Source organism: Nansenia antarctica (genome assembly GCF_963989245.1).
Source record: "Nansenia antarctica genome assembly, chromosome: 7".
Classification (NCBI taxonomy): Eukaryota; Metazoa; Chordata; class Actinopteri; order Argentiniformes; family Microstomatidae; genus Nansenia; species Nansenia antarctica.
This window is the reverse complement of record NC_137677.1, coordinates 10,862,502-10,878,249: the sequence shown is the minus strand read 5'-3', so window position 1 is coordinate 10,878,249 and position 15,748 is coordinate 10,862,502. Positions and strand designations below refer to the sequence as shown.

The 15,748-nt window shown below is 43.1% G+C and overlaps 1 protein-coding gene across 1 annotated transcript; it reads right to left on the bottom strand.

Moving 5' to 3' along the window:
- Positions 1 to 199: 199 nt before the first annotated feature.
- Positions 200 to 15,671, bottom strand: LOC308162381 (cytochrome P450 2J2-like; the record flags this gene model as incomplete). The annotated part of the gene is made up of 9 exons (XM_080536538.1): positions 200 to 375; positions 2,616 to 2,757; positions 4,047 to 4,234; positions 4,362 to 4,503; positions 5,183 to 5,359; positions 12,311 to 12,465; positions 12,919 to 13,068; positions 13,586 to 13,748; positions 15,471 to 15,671. 9 exons carry the CDS (start codon positions 15,669 to 15,671, stop codon positions 200 to 202), a joined length of 1,494 nt encoding a protein of 497 aa, XP_080392664.1.
- Between the last annotated feature and the right edge of the window lie 77 nt (positions 15,672 to 15,748).

Here is a 15,748-nt window from a genome sequence, read left to right as displayed (position 1 = left end):
AAAAGTAAAATGTTTATTTAAGCATTGACATCACTGATACATCCATGTTGTGTAAAAGGGGGAGACGTTGACACAGTGAGCACATCACAATCATTTAAACATTATCTTCATTATTATACATTATTAATCTACTATTATCTTATATACTGTTGTGAATGAACTTGCGGTAAGGCTTGGGACGGTGAGTGGCTTGTCCAGTTTAGCGTGGTAGGGCACATAGGCGGTAGGGCTTGGGACAGAGAATAGATCCCAGCTTGAACTCCAGGCTGGGTTTCTCCCCCTGGGGAGGAGAGAAGGAGAACCTCTGGAGGAGGGAGGTGAAGAAGAGAAACAGCTCCATCCTGGCCAGCTGCTCCCCCAGACACACACGCTTACCTGAGGACACACACACACACACACACACACACACACACACACACACACACACACACACACACACTCTCTCAATATGGGAAACTGGTGTGTTTTTTCATGGTTGAAACTAGGGATGCACCGAATTAAAATGGATTGGCCAAAGCCGAAGCCGGATTTAAGGAAACATTTGTGACACTGTTTCATTAAAAGGTCGTCATGTCGGCAATTGTGAAACCTCGCAATCGAGCCAAACAAGTGTTGTTGTGAAAAAATGTGTTTTGCCGTTTTTTGGCATAGGAAGACAAAATGAACCCACTCGATATCATAACCAATAGTTTTACATTCACTAAATACCTACATTTAGCTAGCAAAGTCGAGTGGGGGGTATTAGTGTGGCAGTGTGTGTAGCCACACCCACCCCAGCTGTATGTCAGTAGCCATGTGCGTGTGGACCTGTTTGTTGACAGGTTTACAAGATGGATGCTGAAGCTCTCTCAGAAATATAGACAGTGGGCAATTAATGAACTCCTTAATATTGGACCATACATAATGAAAACTCCGAACGGGAACTCCGAACTCCGAATCTGACGATGACAACAGAATTTCAGACATTGATCTCCACATCAGTTCACTATTCATGGGACAGTCGTCTGCAGACAGACCTTCTGCTGTGTTTTTGGGCAAGTTTTAGTGAGTTACATGTGTTGTTTACTAGGATTTTGTGTTGTTTACTTAGGATAGCCAAACAGTTATTTGTTGTTTTGTGAGTAAGGTAGCTAGCCTTTGGTAGCATCAGTTATCAAACCACTGAAACTGCTCACCACAATTATGCCACCCCTCTACAAAACTAATAGGAGATGGTGGGAGGAAGAAATAGGTTGTCAAAGATAAAACATAATGAATAAATACATTTGTTGCAGACCTACTAAACATGCAACATACTGTAATATGTTTCATGCACCATTTTAGTGTGTTTGTGTGTACCAGCTAGCCAAACAAGTTTTAGCTTGTTAGCTAGCTAGCTTTGTTAGAGATAGATTAGAGAAAAAGTAAATGCTTTTGTAATGAACGGTAACGGTGTGTGGAATCAAAAATAATGATTAATTCATTGATATGTAGATTTGCTGTAGAATAATACTGTGGATTGAAATTATTTCACTAGCCTACTTCTTACAGTACAAGTACAGTACACTGAGAGTCTATGGAAAACCTACACGAGAGAAGTGTCCACACCTCTGACCTGAAATTTGTGTTACAGAATGATGAGGTGAGAGGTTCGGACCGATGACACCTTGATGTGAGTCACCAGCACTTCAGGTATTTGTCATTGTCATTGTATAAGCAATTCTATTTTATGAACATAGTAATATTTCGTAAAAGTGGTGTGTTGGTAACAGTGGGCAATCATTTTAAATGTACTGTCTTCTTTTTGTATTACAGCTTTGATGCGCAGATGGGATGGGAAGGAACTACACCAAGTCCCACTAGATGCTTTATGGACTATAATGATGAATGCATACACACAGACACAACATTATTATTTTTTACCATTCTATTATTGTTTTTATTATTTATTATTTATTATTTATTAATTATTAAATATTAATTATTAATTAATAATAATTATTATTGCTCAATTGTATCTTGCCTAACTTTTTCTATTGCCATGAATTTTCTCTTGTACTTGTAATGGAATGTAATAAACTTTTGGCACACATGGCAAAATCATGAATCTTGAATTATTATTATTATTATTTAACAATTTAAACATGTCAGCCCTGCAATTTTGTTTCCAGAGGGTTAGCTGACAACCCCACTGACAGATGACAGGTAGATAATGACAGGTAGTGTAATGGGGGAGTGGTTGTCTTGAGGGTGTGGTTGTCTTGAGGGTGTGGTTAGGGTGGAGTTAACCAGCTATTGTTCCCACCCATTACCTCTGTGAAAAAACTCTGTGAAGACTTTGAGCCTGGTTTTCTCAAAATGGTCATTTGGAGGGTATCAACATTCAAATATCCATGACTTCTTCAACTTGTGTCAGATTTCAATGTATAATCTGAAAAAAACTGAAAAATGACGAAGACGGCCGCCTCATAATTATGCAGGAAAAACCCTGCTACTATTCGGCAGTAAACATTCAATCTTTTCACACATTCGGCCAAATACCGAATGTGCTTTTTTTGCTATTATTCGGCCGAATACATTCGGTGGCCGAACCTTCGGTGCAGCCCTAGTTGAAACCATTACAGAATTGAGCTTACCGGCTGAGAAGGGAAGGAAAGCCTCCCGTTTCCTGAACTTGTCTTCCTGGTCCAGGAAGTGTTGAGGGTTGAAGACGTGAGGCGTCTCCCACTCAGTCTCATCAAACAGCACTGAGCTCAGGGTAGCCATGACCAAGGTGCCCTGAGGATAGACGGATGGACACACACACACACACACACACACACACACACACACACACACACACACGCCATCAGTCAGATCTTTATGTTTATACCACATAAACTTGATAACTAAATCAGCCTACTATCACCTGAAAAACATAACAAGAATGAGAGGTTTCATGTCCAAGCAAGACCTTGAAAAACTCATCCATGCATTTGTTTCGAGTGGACTTGATTATTGTAATGGTCTACTAACAGGCCTATCTAAAGGAGCTGTTCGTAAATTGCAGCTCATCCAAAACGCCTCTGCTAGGGTCCTAACAAAAACAAAGACATTTTAACACATTACACCAATCCTGAGATCCCTGCACTGGCTACCAGTCTCTCAGAGAATTGAATTCAAAATCCTCCTAATTACATACAAATCACAAAATGGTCTTGGACCAACATACATATCAGATCTCCTCCCACCCTATATTCCCGCAAGGTCCCTAAGGTCAGCTGAGACTAATCAGCTAATAATTCCAAGAGTAAAAACAAAACACGGTGCAGCAGCTTTCAGTCACGCTGCTGCATGCTCCTGGAACAAACTCCCTGAAGAAATCAAACAGGCCCAAACCCTTAAAATATTTAAATCTAAGCTAAAAACATGTTTTGCACCAGTTATGACACACAAACACTTCTATCAATGTCTTTTTTCCATTAACTATTGTCTTTTTAAATGTTTTATCTATTTACTTCTTATATTTGCTTTTATTCATTGTAATTTTTATTTTCTCTTGCTGTATTTTTAAATAATGTATGTAAAGCACTTTGGATTTCCCCTGTTGTATGAAATGTGCTATACAAATAAACGTGCCTTGCCTTGCCTTGCCTTGCAGACCAACTGATCAATCAAACAATCAGAGGATTGTGGTGGGTTGACATAATTCACCCACGGAACTATGGGTTGGGAGTATTGTTCCGCACGGACAGTTAAGTGCGTGGTACCCGAGTTGTTTATTCAGTTCTACTTAGTGCTTGAGTGTGTTGTTGACAATCGTTCATGTCCTTCATTAAACATTGAGCTTTGTCATTTAATACCCTGCCTACAACTCCCGTCTCTCGGCACTACAGGATTCCATTTCTACATTTAAAGTTTAGTGAATTCATTTGACCAGAATCATGGTGCCCTGGTGGGGAAACCAAAGACAGACAGACAGACAGACAGAGACAGACAGAAAGAGACAGACAGAAAGACAGACATACAGTCAGACAGACACACAGACAGACAGACAGACAGAAAGAGACACACAGACAGACAGACACCTTTGGGATAGTGTATTTCCCCAGCATGGTGTCCTTGCTGGCCATGTGTGCCACGTTGAGGGGTAGGATGTTGCCCATCCTCTGGATCTCGTGGATGACCGCGTCAGTGTAGGGCATGTTCTCCCTGTCAGTCACAGATGGTTGTCTTGCCGACCCAACTACCGCTTCAATCTCTGCCTGGACCCTCTCTACACACACAGGGAACAAGGAATGTTTGTGTGTGTGTTGGTGTCTCTGATGCGCGCGCGCGCACGCACACACACACACACACACACACACACACACACACACACACACACACACACACACACACACCTTGTATGTGAGGGTAACTGATCATATAGAGCATGCCCCACTGTAGAGTGGTGGCAGTGGTCTCAGTCCCAGCAATAAGCAGGTCCACGGCGCAGAAAGACAGGTTCTCCTCATCAAACCCAGACTCAGGATCATCCTCACACTGAGGAGAAAACACAAAAACACAAAAACAAAACAACCATCTGTCTCCTTATCCATAGCATCATTCTGTCTTCTCCTTATCCATAGCATCATTCTGTCTGCTCCTTATCCATAGCATCATTCTGTCTGCTCCTTATCCATAGCATCATTCTGTCTGCTCCTTATCCATAGCATCATTCTGTCTGCTCCTTATCCATAGCATCATTCTGTCTGCTCCTTATCCATAGCATCATTCTGTCTGCTCCTTATCCATAGCATCATTCTGTCTGCTCCTTATCCATAGCATCATTCTGTCTGCTCCTTATCCATAGCATCATTCTGTCTGCTCCTTATCCATAGCATCATTCTGTCTGCTCCTTATCCATAGCATCATTCTGTCTGCTCCTTATCCATAGCATCATTCTGTCTGCTCCTTATCCATAGCATCATTTTGTCTGTGTATCCTTTCACCAATCAAATGTTGGAAACAGTATTACAAAAACATCAGGCATCATTATATACCGCACATAAGATTATTTGCGTGCATGTACCAACATTATCATGTATCAACATTATCATTATACATTAAATTATATATATCATTATACATTATACATTAAACATTATACATGTATCAACACTATCAAACACACAGAGAAACACATACACTCGCACGCACACACACACACACAGGACAGTACCTTTGGCATCTCAGCGAGGAAGCAGTCGATGTAGTCTCTGGGTGCTGAGGGGTCGTGGTCTTCTCTGTGTTCTCTGATCCTGGCCTTGACGAAGGAGAGGAGCCTGTCCACCAGAGTGAAGATCCTTCTGTGTGGCCCAGGAAGGCGCCGCATCAGCCAGGGACACATGTTGTAGATCTACAGACCACCAGCCAGGGACACAGATTGTAGATCTACAGACTATCAGCCAGGGACACAGGTTGTAGATCTACAGACCACCAGCCAGGGACACCTGTTGTAGATCTACAGACCACCAGCCAGGGACACAGGTTGTAGATCTACAGACCATCAGCCAGGGACACAGGTTGTAGATCTACAGACTATCAGCCAGGGACACATGTTGTAGATCTACAGACCATCAGCCAGGGACACATGCTTTAGATCTACAGACCATCAGCCAGGGACACATGTTGTAGATCTACAGACCATCAGCCAGGGACACATGTTGTAGATCTACAGACCATCAGCCAGGGACACATGTTGTAGATCTACAGACCATCAGCCAGGGACACATGTTGTAGATCTACAGACCATCAGCCAGGGACACAGGTTGTAGATCTACAGACCATCAGCCAGGGACACATGTTGTAGATCTACAGACCATCAGCCAGGGTCACATGTTGTAGATCTACAGACCATCAGCCAGCGACACAGGTTGTAGATCTACAAACCGTCAACCAGGGACACAGGTTGTAGATCTACAGACCATCAGCCAGGGACACATGTTGTAGATCTACAGACCATCAGCCAGGGACACATGTTTTAGATCTACAGACCATCAGCCAGGGACACATGTTGTAGATCTACAGACCATCAGCCAGGGACACAGGTTGTGTAGATCTACAGACCATCAGCCAGGGACACATGTTGTAGATCTACAGACCATCAGCCAGGGACACATGTTGTAGATCTACAGACCATCAGCCAGGGACACATGTTGTAGATCTACAGACCATCAACCAGGGACACAGGTTGTAGATCTACAAACCGTCAACCAGGGACACAGGTTGTAGATCTACAAACCGTCAACCAGGGACACAGGTTGTAGATCTACAAACCGTCAACCAGGGACACAGGTTGTAGATCTACAAACCGTCAGCCAGGGACACAGGTTGTAGATCTACAGACCACCAGCCAGGGACACAGGTTGTAGATCTACAGACCATCAGCCAGGGACACAGGTTGTAGATCTACAGACCGTCAGCCATTTGCACAAAATACTCAACTGCTGATTCAAGCACTTTCAACAACCATTTTCTAAAAACTATCGGGGTCTCATTTATTTTTTCTCAAATTCACACATTAAATAAAAAACATTTAATGGATGTTCATGGTCTGTGAGAGCCCTGTACGGCTATGCTTGGTTCTACTTGGACAAGTTCTACTTTGTCCTACAAAGACACTTAGATTTAGATTTTGTAATCCAAAAATGTATTAGAACCCTATATTTTTTTTTTAATTATTTTACTATTCAATCTTTTTAGTTTGTAAAGCGTCTTTGAGTGTCTAGAAAATGGCTATATATGTCTAATGTCTAATGTATTATTATTATTATTATTGTTATTATTATTATGATTACCTTATTATTATTATTATTATTATTACCGTATTATTATTACTTCAAGCCATCATCTTCTACACCTATTTAGTATTCACGCTTCACAGACCGGATAAGGCAAAGCAACATCGTGATTTTGAACCAGCTCAGCAGCGACACACTTGATTCAACTGATCAAAGTCATGATGACCAGTCAGTTATTTAACTTCTTCTTCTTCGGCGTATGGGTAGTTGTTTTTCCTCTCCACTCCACCAGGCTCGGGGCCGAGGGGCTACCCTTTTACCACCCCGAGACCTGGTTGAGGGGCTCACCCGGGCTATATTTCTGGACACCCCTCCAGAAGCCACGTCATCGTCTCGTCATCTAATACCGACAGACCATGCATCCCGTTGGGTGGGTGGTACACCGGGCAATCCAGGATAATATGGTCTGCGGTTTGGTCCTCTGCGCCACACTCGCACGACGCATTTGGGGCCAAGCCCCATCTGTGCATTGATGAGCGGAAACGCCCGACACCGGTCCGGAGACGATTGAGCCTCACCCAGGATAGCCGTGGCAAGTCCATCCCGAGGGGCTCAGCGCCGGCGACTGGGATGTGGTCGCGGAGTTTGGAGGTGTTAGCCTCCCACTCCGCGCGCCACATATAATCCGCCCATCCTGCCGCACTGATGATGAGATCTCTGCATTGCTGCCTGAGATCCTGTGCGGCAGGCACAAATGGGTGTCTCGACTTGAGACGCCGGGAGGGCTCCGCTGTTATAGTGAGCCTATCATGGAGCAGATGGTTATTAAGCTCAACGGCCCGGCAGGCGAGACGTGCTGTGGCTCCCATGCGGCGGAGGCCTGCGGGCTGGATGCCTGCTAGGATGGGAAGGTTGTCCACGGGGGTAGGACGCAGGCATCCTGTCACAATGCGCAAGGCTTCGTTTATAGGCGAGTCGATGAGGCGGGTGTGGGCACTGCGACACCATACTGGGGTACAGTATTCACTAGTTGAATAAACGAGGGCTAGGGCTGCCGTGCGCAAGGTCCTTGCGCCGGCGCCCCAGCCCGAGCCAACCAATCGCCTCATCAACGCCACACGAGCTGTTAACTTCTTGCGCAGTGACTCGAGGTGTCGGCGAAACGTGAGCGTCCTGTCCAATGTCACGCCGAGATAGATTGGCTCAGCGGAACATGGCAGGGGAGTTCCATCTAGGTGTACTCTAAGCTCACGTTTAGCCTCCCTGTTGTTAAGGTGGAAGGCAGCCGACACCGTCTTTGCCTCGCTAAGCTTCAATCTCCATTTCCGGAAGTATGCCACTAGTGTCTGCATGTCCTGGCTCAGAATCCCCTCCACAGACTGCCAATTTCCAGCAGAGTACACCACTGCGAGGTCGTCTGCGTAGGCGTACTTCCGCGAGAGTGTGTTGGGCAGGTCATAGGTGTAGATATTATAGAGGAGGGGGGCCAGGACCGATCCCTGAGGGACGCCGTTCTTAAGGCGTCGAAGCCTGCTTAGCTGTCCGCGACCGGTGGTGAGGGTAAAGCTGCGGTTACGGATGAGCTCCATGATCATTCTGACCATGTGCCTGTCCGGCAGCAGGCGGAGCAGCTTGCAGGAGAGGCCTTGATGCCATACGGTATCGTAGGCAGCCGTCAGGTCTATAAAGACGGCCCCGGCCTTCTTTTTTGCCGAAAAGCAATCCTCGATGTCTTGAGTCATAAGGGTGACTTGATCTACGGTCGACCTCCCGCGTCGGAACCCGGCCTGCTCACGTGGGAGCAGCGGGTCGACAATTGGTTCGATGCGGGCGTAGATGAGACGCTCGAGGATCTTGAAGGGGATGCATAACAGAGAGATGGGACGGTAACTCTTAGGGTCCCCTTCAGGCTTATTCGGTTTAGGGATCGCAACAACTAGGGCTCTTCGCCAGATTTTGGGGATCTTGAGTTGGCGCAAACAGGAAGTGAGGAACGCTCTCAGCCAGGACTTCAAGGCGGGTGCGGCATGGAGAATAAGCTCCGGGCAGATGGAATCAGGCCCCGGAGCTTTCCCTGGCTTTAGATGCTGGAGGGCAGCAGCGAACTCCTCCGGGGTGAATTCACCGGAGATGTAGTCAGTTATTTAACTGATCAAAGTCATGATGACCAGTAAGTTATTTAACTGATCAAAGTCATGATGACCAGTAAGTTATTTAACTGATCAAAGTCATGATGACCAGTCAGTTATTTAACTGATCAAAGTCATGATGACCAGTCAGTTATTTAACTGATCAAAGTCATGATGACCAGTCAGTTATTTAACTGATCAAAGTCATGATGACCAGTCAGTTATTTAACTGATCAAAGTCATGATGACCAGTCAGTTATTTAACTGATCAAAGTCATGATGACCAGTCAGTTATTTAACTGATCAAAGTCATGATGACCAGTAAGTTATTTAACTGATCAAAGTCATGATGACCAGTCAGTTATTTAACTGATCAAAGTCATGATGACCAGTCAGTTATTTCAATCAGTTGTGACAGGGCTAGGCTGGGCCAAAAACCTGGACCCACTGATAGGGCTTTCACACCGGCAAAGAACCGTGCCGGTTCGCGTTCGGAAACCTCCGAACGTTGGCGCTGTCTGGCGAACGAGCCCGCGTTCATACCGCTGCCGGCGCACGTGGGCTCGTTCGCCAGACAGCGCCAACGTTCGGAGGTTTCCGAACGCGAACGCGAACCGGCACGGTTCTTTGCCGGTGTGATAGGGCTTTCACACCGCCAAGGAACCGTTCCCGTTCCTGCTCGCGTTCTGGAACCTCGGTTCTGTCTGGAGAACCAGCCCGCGTTCATACCACTGTAACCAGAACCATCCACGTCATCAATGCTGGGTGACGAAGGGGTGGGTTAAACAAAAATGTCACAACTAGATGGAAATGAGGATAACATCTTCCACTACAGTATCTGAAATAAAAACTATTTTCTATTAAACAAAAGACACTTTCTACAAGTTCTCTTACTAACCAGCTGCTCCATTACTGGAATAGAAACAAAGTTTCCAGCTTACGAAGTTCGCGTTTGCGTGTGCATGTGTGTTTGCTGAGCATGTGAGGAAGATAGAGAGAATGATGAAACTTTTAATAATTTTTTGGATCACTAATGATTAGATTTAGATTAGATTAGATTTTGTCTCCTTCCTTCTTGCTGGTCTTTGCAGCCTAGAATATGACACACCCACTGACGACGTGACTGTTCTATGTTTTGGTTCCCTCTTGAGAACCACTATTTTCTGGTTCCCGCTGCGAACCAACTTTTCAGGCTCTGAACCAATTTATTTTCGGTCTGAACGCTCCGGCCGGTTCCAGACTTGGTTCGCGAACACAAACCGGAACGGTTCCTTGCCGGTGTGAAAGCCCTATGAGATTCTCCAGGAGCAGCAGGCCCGTCACTATGGGCGGGCCTCAGGGGGCCAGGCCCCCCCACAGACGTGCTGGTGCCCCCCCAACTGGCAGCCAGATATTAAAAAAAATTTAAAAAAAAAAAAAAAAAAAAAAATCATATTTTATGTTAAATGAAGACATTAAAATTGAGAAACAATAGTGTGTTTTTCATTTTGTTGGACGGGATTCTAGTGACAACCAATCATTTGAAAGTTGAAAGTTGAAAGTTGCACGTTACGCACGCTGCTGCTCTCGCCATTTCAGTTGTGTGAGGCGAGCACTGAGCAGTTGAGTGAAATCTGCGCTTTTTGATGGATAAAGCTTTTTGAATAGAGATGGATATAAGAAAGTGGATTACCGGTAAATCCTCGAAAGGTGCAGCTGCACCCAACCCCGATGGACATACGTAGCACCAGCATTAGCGACTGTGGGCAGCCTGACACTAGCACCCCGACGGCTACCACTAGTGAGGTAAGTCCTACTAGCCCAACTGTTAGGGCTAGGGCTACTACTAGCCTTGCTAGCCCCCCGATGAAAGTTTTGTTACTTTTCGAGCCACCAAACAGACTGCTACAAAGCGAGAACATGGACCTGTTCACTGCGGTTACTCTTGTGAACAGTGCATCTGAATGCATAAAATCACTGCGCACAGAGGATGAGTTTACTGCGCTCTGGGACCTCTGCTCTCCTCCAGCCTCAGCCACTGACGAGGCTGGTCCCAGCTGTCCAACTAAGAGAAGACGCACAATTAACAAGAGCTTTGGTGCATTTGTAGTTGAAGGAACGGTTGGACAGTCACAGAGGGACACTGGCGAAAAGACAGAGTTCCTGGGAGTGTTTTACAGTGTTATTGATGCTGTGCAAGGAGAGATGGATGCGCGTTTTGGAGAGCGCAGCTGCAAGCTCATTGGTGCGCTGGCTGCTTTAAACCCAGAGGCCGAGGATTTCATGGATCCATCGAAGGTCACTCCTCTCCTAAGATTAGCTCGAACTGAAGTGGTTGAATCTGAATATGCTGTGGCTCGTGGTGGGTTCCTGGTAAAGAAGATGGAGGACACCTCGTTTCCCCCCAAAGATGGACAATGGACAATAGCCAATATTCTCAGTATACATTCCACTCAGCACTCCAGGCCATGCCAACTGTCATCCAAGCTTATACACTCGCCCTAACTTTGGGAGCGTCTACCGCGACTTGTGAAAACTCTTTTTCAACACTTAAAAATGTTTTCTCTGAGCATCGGCGCAGCATGTTGCACAAGCGCAAGGCTCAACTGATTCAGCTTGCCTTCGAAAAGGACCTCACCCACAAGTTCAAGGATGAGTGGAAGGACTTACTGATGAGGAGATTCAGCACTGAAAAACGCCTCCTCCTTCTTTTCTGAGCCGGGTGTGTGTGTGTGTGTGTGTGTGTGTGTGTCCGTGTGAGCACACGCCGTGGTGATGTTTTGCTAGTTGTATTCTCGACAGCTTTTTCAACTGGAGAGATGAGCTGTTTGCACGGTTATGCTATATTTAATGGGCTTTGTGTATAACGTGTTCAATGATGAGGATCTGGCTGATCCTATTTGCTGTAGATGGGTGGTTTTAATGTGATGATCACACGATCGGTCGGTCATACTGTATCCCTTTTGGAAGTGCACTGATTGCGTGCCAGTCTCCTAATTTTTGTTACGTAGGCTATCCCTGGCATTTATTTAATTCTTGTTCTTGTACGTGTGCCGGGTTGGTGCCAATTATTGACCTGTGCGCATTGTAATGCACAACTTGGCCTCTCCACGCTATAAAGTAACTTGCATTCAAATAATTTTAGCTTAGGCCTACTCGGGTCGACAAGGCCTTGTAATAAACCAGCTTCGCCTGTGTTTATTGTTATGTTATTTGCTGCATTCTGATAATTTTAGGTCTAGTCTTCATCGGTAGGCTACGTGTCCAATTTAGCCTCTGCAACCTACTATGCATGTCAGTGTTGCATGACGAATACCATAGCATATTGGATTATATAAAATAGTTAATAATAATTGTGCCCCCCCATGCAGTTCATTGGCCCACCCTAAGACTGGGCCCTGGTGACGGGTCTGGGGAGCAGGGTTGAGTATCACTGCGTTCAACTAATGTGAGTCTCACCTGTGCCCCCATCTCCTGTGCCCCCAACTCGTTAATGTCCTGCAGGAGGGACTGGAAATGCTTATCACCGTAGTCATAGCGATCCCCAAACACCAGGCAGCAGATGATGTTAGAGACAGCGTTGTTCACCAGTAACTGGGGTGCGAAGGGCTCACCTGTTATGTGCAGTCATAGGATGGACGGTATAATCAATCAATCTATCAATCAATCAATCAATTTAACAATGTGAGGAGAAAACATTGCTACAGTGGGCCAAGTGTAAGGGACGATTAAGGGGTGTGTAATGGGTGTGTCATTGGGTAACGGGTAGGAGCATCGTAAGCATTACCCTATCAAAACCTAGCCACTGGTTGGGAGAGGGTGACACTACTTCACAGTCTCAGGTCGGTGATGTCGCTGCCCAATGCTGATCACCTCCATCAGCTACATAATCATCATGCTCTGTAATTACAGTCTTACTGGGTCATTCCAACCAACGTCCTAGATAGTTTCTTTTCCTACGCTCCTGTCGAATAGAGAATCCAGGTGTGCAAAAGCCCTTTTTGTTATTAAAAGGAGAGCAAATAAAGCTTCACTCAATGCTCTTGGGTAGTTGGGGCGCAGAATACCTTGATAGTTGGCGATGGCTTCGTTCAGAAACTGACACTCCTGCTGGACGGAGGGTTCTAGACTCCTCTTGCCCAGACCAAAGTTCCTCAGAGTGGACAGAGCAAATCGCCTCTGATGCTTCCACTGGGAGCCATTGGAAAATACCAGACCTGCAGTAAACAATGGAAAATAATCATTATATGAAAACAATTGGGGTGGTGGTAAATGTTATCATTTGTTTTATTGTTCTTCTTGGCTGCTGTCTTGGACCAGGTCTCTCTTGAAAGAGCGACGTCATCTCAATGACACTAACCCGGATAAATAAAGGTTAAATCAAATAGAAATCATGGGTGCATCTCAAAAACATCTGACAAGACTTCCTCTCCTTATCTGCTGACCTGGTCTGCATGAAAGAGAGAGAGCTGGAAGAGCTGGACTGTGCAGATGGAGAAGAGAAGAGACAAGGGAAGGACGCCACCTCGGTTTATTGAGATTGTCATGTCATTGTTAAAATGACACACTGGTCAATGACAACATGGTTGTGTTTCATTTGTTTCATTCCATCAAGTTATTACTGTATATTCTACTCCCATTCAATCCCTTTGGCAGGTCAAAGGATTTAATACATTCATATTCACTTACTGTGAATAAACACTATTTTAGTAACGAAAGAACAACTGAAGTTACCTTTGTTTCCTGCAATGTCTTCAAATATAGGTATTGATGGTCGGTCTACAAAGTTCTCCCCTTGTCGCACCAAGATTTCTCTCACCAGCTTGTGCCCATTAACAACGACGATCCTTTCACCAAAGATTTGAAGGCTGAAGATGTTCCCATATTTTTCAGCAAACTAGGAGAAACATGTGTGGCGCGACAAAACAAAGAGACATTGGGTGAATCTCAATAGTTTGAAGTTGGGTAACCCTTACTCTACACACTCCTCTGCACAGAGCTGAACAAGGAAACGAGGAAAGCAATATGGTAGATAGGTTTTTTAACCTGACCAATGAACTGAACTGTTGTCAATCAGCTGTTTGTTGATAAACAAGCTTAAGGGCATTTGCCCTCGGTAATGTTTTCTTCACTCATACTGTAGCAATATGATGTATGACAACAAAGGAATGTTGAAGGATGATTCACTAGTTCAGCATAGCATGTTAGAGCCTGTATGCTTAGCCTACCTCATTGACGTTGAGGATATTAGGTTAGCAAAATAATCTTTTAAATCTCTTCTGAAAACTCAATTTTATGGACTAGCCTTTAATTTATGCAGGCCTTGTTCTTTTTAATGTGTTTTAGAATATAGCCTAGATAATTTAGTAGTATCTGTTTTATCTAGCCTATTTGACAAAAAGCATGGCAGCCATTTACTCCTAAATAAAATAGAAAATAAAACTGCAGTCTTTTTATGTCCTACAGAAATAACAGGGCTTCTTCATAAAATACATTTTCCAAGTTTGCTCCTTATCCTGTCATAGATGTACACATCCTTGATTATATGGTTAAACAATTACTATAATCTAGTTATATAACCATGAATCTCTGAATCTACAAATTCACTGGCAGAACATTGCATGCACAATATAGAGTATTGTGTCTCCATCTAGTGACCTGTGTGATAGTGCCATAACAAAGATGTGTACCATATTTGAGGTTAACCCTTGCGTCCTTAAATGTCGCTTGCGGTTATACATTATTATCTATACATTATTATTTATACATTATTATCTATACATTATTATTTATACATTATTATCTATACATTAATATTTATACATTATTATCTATACATTAATATCTATACATTATTATCTATACATTATTATCTATGCATTATTATTTATACATTATTATCTATACATTATTATCTATACATTATTATCTATACATTAATATCTATACATTATTATCTATACATTATTATCTATACATTAATATCTATACATTATTATTTATACATTATTATCTATACATTAATATCTATACATTATTATTTATACATTATTATTTATACATTATTATCTATACATGATTATCTATACATTATTATTTATACATTATTATCTCTATATTATTATCTATACATTCATATCTATATGTTATTATCTATACATTATTATCTATACATTAATATTTATACATTATTATCTATACATTAATATCTATACATTATTATCTATACATTATTATCTATACATTATTATTTATACATTATTATCTATACATTATTATCTATACATTAATATCCATACATTATTATCTATACATTATTATCTATACATTAATATCTATACATTATTATTTATACATTATTATCTATACATTAATATCTATACATTATTATTTATACATTATTATTTATACATTATTATCTAGACATTATTATCTATACATTATTATTTATACATTATTATCTATACATTATTATTTATACATTATTATTTATACATTAATATCTATATATTATTATTTATACATTCATATCTATATATTATTATCTATACATTATTATCTATACATTAATATTGTATATTAATTGTATAAATACATTATTGCAGTCTGATGAACTGACCTGGGTGAACTGCAGGTGCATGCGGCTCTGATCGATGTGATGCAGGTCTCCTATGAGGGGTAGGGACCAGGGACCAGGGGGGAAGCTCTTCGGCCGTCTGTTCTTCCACGTGTTGGCGAAGAACAGGAAAACACAGAGAAACAACAGAAAGCTGCTCATGTCCATCCATCCTAAACAGAAGATGTGCTCCAACGCCGTCATCATCACACCTCAGGATGTGGTGACAACAACTAAAGATCTTCCGCTGTCCTTTTGGGTTTGACCAAAACACCTTCTTC